General features: G+C 45.0%; 1 protein-coding gene across 1 annotated transcript; it reads right to left on the bottom strand.

Moving 5' to 3' along the window:
* Positions 1–954: 954 nt before the first annotated feature.
* On the bottom strand, positions 955–4089 carry RASL11A (RAS like family 11 member A). Its single transcript, XM_039517383.1, has 4 exons — positions 3807–4089; positions 2953–3009; positions 2752–2831; positions 955–1811 (listed from the first exon to the last, which is right to left on the bottom strand). The coding sequence occupies exons 1-4, from the start codon at positions 3928–3930 to the stop codon at positions 1359–1361; spliced, it is 714 nt and encodes a 237-aa protein (XP_039373317.1). The 5' UTR covers positions 3931–4089; the 3' UTR covers positions 955–1358.
* Positions 4090–4594: the final 505 nt, after the last annotated feature.

Here is a 4594-nt window from a genome sequence, read left to right as displayed (position 1 = left end):
TTCCACTGATGTCAATAGGATTTCCATCTATAAATCAAGGCTAGTGGGTGTGGGGAGAAAGCATATTCTTAAAACTGTGATAAGTCTGATGCCATAACAATGGCTGATATAGACAGAATTATGGATTTCATTGTAGCACCAGCAGAGGATAGGTTGTGAAAGTAAAGTGTTTGTAAAAATAGCAAGGAGAAGATTGGTTTTGTTCCCCCCCCCTCCCCCCAACAACCACCCACCTGCATAATAATCTTTGGTCCCAGTTCCACTACTAGCTATAACTTCTATTGAAGCCTACCAGAAGTTATGCCTGAGTGAGCATTTTATATATATATATATATATATGGCTGGGAGAGTATAGCTGATGGCTTGCTTTAGAGGCATGTTCCATTAACTAAGACCATATTTCATGTTATAGTAACTCTTAAAAACAGTTATTACAACCATTCTGATATAGCATAGTTTATACTAGATAAATTGCCACAAATCTACTGCTTTTGCATACCTGTGAAAAAAGCCTTGGAGGAAAAAAGTCATTCCTTTAAATACAACCACTTCTCTATAAATAGAATGTATGTCAATCAATTTTGTTCTCAGTAGATCTACTGCTATACTACTTAAAGAGAAGTATGACAGCAATGCCTCCCACTTGTGACCTTCACAGAACCTCCAAAAACCAGCACTTTGTGTCTTGCAAGGAAACATTCATCTCTGCTGAAAATACATGGATACCAATGGATATACACCAGTGATCTCCTAGTGCAAGGTGTGTGGTAATGCTTGTATAATATAATGCATATTGTGAACAGCACAGTATAACAAACACCAAGTTAGCCAAAAGGACTTGGTGCCTCTCTACAGATGCAGGCAAAATAACCCAAATCCTGGGTACACTCTCAGATTCCAATTGGTCAGCGATGAAGGAGGGAAAGCCTGCTAAATGTTCTGTTACAAACAGGACTATTGCAACCAAAGAGTGTTATCATTTCACCTTTAATAGTACTTTCTACACATGTAAAGCTAGTCAGCCAAGGATCTCACAGCATGACAAAAAAGGTGTGATGTTATCCTCCCCATTTTACAGATAGGGAAATGGAGGCACTGACACAGCAACGTAGCCTAGGTAAAACAGCTAGTCACTGTCCAAAACAGGACTAGAACCCATGGCTCCTGGCTCAATCCCTTTCTCTAATCACTAGTGAAATCCAGTTTGTTACAGCACAGTAGTTCTTACAAAAGAAAAAATTGTATACTCTCCCCCCATCCCCCCATTAGTGGCATGAGTACAAAAATAAATATTTTTTTTGAAATTCACAGTTTATAAAAATAAGTCCATTTGGTTGCACATGACTCAGTGTTGGGGTTTATTTGACTTTGGAAGATAATGCCTGTTTGAAACGTCTCTTTAGATCTTGCATGTTGGGAGACTTGGGTCGAGGGATGATGGATGATCTCCTTTTGTCTCCACAGCTGCTGTGGTGTAGTTTGCTAACCTCCTTGCAAAGATACTGAAAAACTTCACACACCCCATGGTAGTTTTCACTAGTGGAGATTTCTAAAAACACAGTGCCCAGTTCATTAGCCAGTTGTATCCCCTCATTGGTCTGTACTTGCCTCGCATGGAGGAGATCCCCTTTGTTTCCCACAATAAGGATGGGTATTTTAGAGTCTGGATGGACTTTGCGTATGTGCTGATAGAGAGGACGAATAGACTGATAGCTACTGTAGTCTGTGATAGAATAGACCAAGAGAAAGCCCTCTGCCCACTTCATACACCTGGAAAGAGAGTCCAACATCTGTACAAAGCCTTCTTGCACCTGTAAAGGAATGACTGGAAGTTAGATAATGGAAAGATGAAGCTTCAATTGTACTATTTTCAAAAAGATCAATAAAACAACAAGACATCTGACCACACTGTACAATCTAATGAACTTGATTCCTATTAGGAGGCAGGTCTGGCTATTTAAGGAATGGTTCAACTTTTGAGTCTTTAGTAAGGACTTGTCTACATTACCTGCAGGATCAATGGGCAACATCTATCTAGTCTAGAGGTGATAAATTGACTGCTGAGCACTCTCCTGTCAACTCTGGTATTCCACAGGAGTGAGAAGTGCAGACAAAGTCGATGGGGGAGCATCCACTTAGATTTATTCCCTCCCGCATAGACCAGGCCTCACTGATTGCGTTAAGCAGTTATGCTCTACGCAGACTTAAAGAACATAATTGTGAAAACTAATGTTTCATCTTGAATCATTTTAAATTAAAAATCAAATGATTTAGTTGTTGTACATTTAGCTTAGTACTTAGACAACATAAATCACTATAACATTTTTCAAGCAAGCCATTTTCTAGCATATTTAATAAATCTGCTGGGGGGGGGGGTGGAAATCTGCTTTTAGTCATGTTCTACTAGCAGCCTAAGTACGTTATCATGCACATTCTAGTAGGTCTTAAATTTAGTATTTTAAATAAAATTTGATTTTTTAAACTGTCTGTTAATAAACTTTCAACATAAGTAAGTTTTCTATAACTGCATTCCAAACAGCCATTACAGATTATTTTGTACAGGCTTAAATCCATTCTATTTATGGAAATGTTTGCTAATGTACCTTTAATCACAGCTATTAGTCATAAAATAACTGTAGGCAGCGATGCATGAATGGTTCTAATGATTAGGAAAAAAAGACTGCATTTCTACTGACTTTCAGTGGAGTATGGATCAAGTCTCCCATTGCTAGCTCAGAAGCATTTCTGTACCTGAATACATCCTGGTGTATCTTGGATCTGTATGGAAACTTGGTCTCCCTCTACATGAATAAGTCTTGAATACAAGTTTCCTGAGAAATAAATAAGAAGATAATGAAAACTGTTGCTTTGGGGCAGGGGGGAAGAAATTCTAAAGAAACATGGTAGCTAGTATGTAGATTCTGAAAAAAGGCATTAAAAAAAAATCCTCACCTGTATTGGGTTCATAGTCTCCAATAAACCTCTTTGTTAGGAATCGAACAATCATAGCTGAAAAGAACCAGATGCTTTTATTAATAGTGGCATGGCAAAACAGATTTAAAGTTTATTAGAGAATATTTAAAAATAAACGATACAAAGTGAGTTATTGTGTACAGGTTGTAGGGGAATGTTAGTGTTTTGGTATTCATATACATATACACAGTCTGTCATGTCCCCAATGCAGGTACAGCCAGCAAGCAGTGAGGGTACATCACTCATACAAACAGGTTATGGATAGTCGTGGGCATGAATAAATGAGCGGACTGGGTAATGATGATAGGATGACCCTCACAGGGCAGAGTTCAGTTTGATTGTATCCCCTGAGCCCTGAACCAACCATGCTCTAACCCTCTGGCACTCCCAGGCATGTACATTTACAGGTTTATCAATGGATGTTAATGCAGAAAGAGCCTTAAAATAAATAAATTTAAAAAAATCAGTCATATTTGGATTGGAGAGGTGTACAGCTAGGTCAAAGCTAGTCAAATGAACAAGAATTGGACAATAAGCTTGGTCTGCCTGGCTACGGGAAAAACTCTGTGGCTGTGAAGGAATTCTCCAGGTAAGGCAAGAAGCATCCCTGACTTCGGCACTTCTCTCCTGACCACGTGCCAAGTCCACAAACAACCCCGACAGACTCAGCCAACATCCCTCTGTTTTCAGGAACATTCCTTCCCTCGCCCCCGGGATCTCTCCACGTGCGATGGAGCCCAGCTGCCTCTCCCTCCCAGCCCCAGCTACGGCCCCCGATCGCGGCTCCCACCCCCCGCGCCTCGGCAGGCAGCGGCGCGCCCGGCTGAACTCACCGCTTTTGCCCACGCTGCCGGCCCCCAGCACCGCCAGCTTGATGTCCCGGCTCTGGAAGAAGTCCGAGGGGCACTCCAGGATGGGCGCGAGCAGGAAGTTAGCGGACATGGTCGGCAGGCGCATGGAAAGGGAGGGGTAGATCCGGGCTGGGAACAGCAGCGTGTGCCCCACAAATACCGACACCACACGGAGGGAGCCCCGCGGGCGGGCGGCAGAAGAGCAGCTGCCGCCGCTGCAGGAGGTGGCGGTGGAGGTGCTACTGCAGCTGCGATGCCGCTGCCTGAGCGCCTCTGCAGCGCGAGCTTTTAAAGGGATCCCGGCACCCGCTGGGAGCCGCCTCCTCCCCTCGTAGCCCAGCCCCAGCGCTGGGGGGGCTGAGCCCGGCGGCCGTCGCTACGTACGCACATGGCGGGGTGTGCGCACACAGCGCGCGCGCCACCGGCCGGCTGCCCCGGCGGGGGCTGAGGTGGCGCCCCGCTTGCGTGGGGCGCAGCTATTCGGGGTTGCGCGCCTTTGTGTTCAGGCGCCTGCTGCCCGGGGCCGCTGGTCGGGGGGCTGGTGGTGACCCATTGGCCCCAGCGGGGAAAGTGCACCAGCAAAAGGTGAGCCGGTTAAAGCCCGGATCCTGCAAACTCTTCTGCCAGCTTAGCCACCCGCAGCCCCCTGACTGCCGGGGCTGCTCACGTGCGAGTTTGCAGGCAGAGGGGGGGGGGGAGTAAATGTTCCTTTGCTTATACTGCTAGAAAGACACTTAGCGCCCTAGACATATAAGGCTGAAAGGGACCTC

The sequence above is a fragment of the Mauremys reevesii genome, linkage group 1, assembly GCF_016161935.1.
Source record: "Mauremys reevesii isolate NIE-2019 linkage group 1, ASM1616193v1, whole genome shotgun sequence".
Lineage (NCBI taxonomy): Eukaryota > Metazoa > Chordata > Testudines > Geoemydidae > Mauremys > Mauremys reevesii.
Note: the sequence above shows the minus strand (reverse complement) of the source record. Positions and strands in the feature narration are given on the sequence as shown.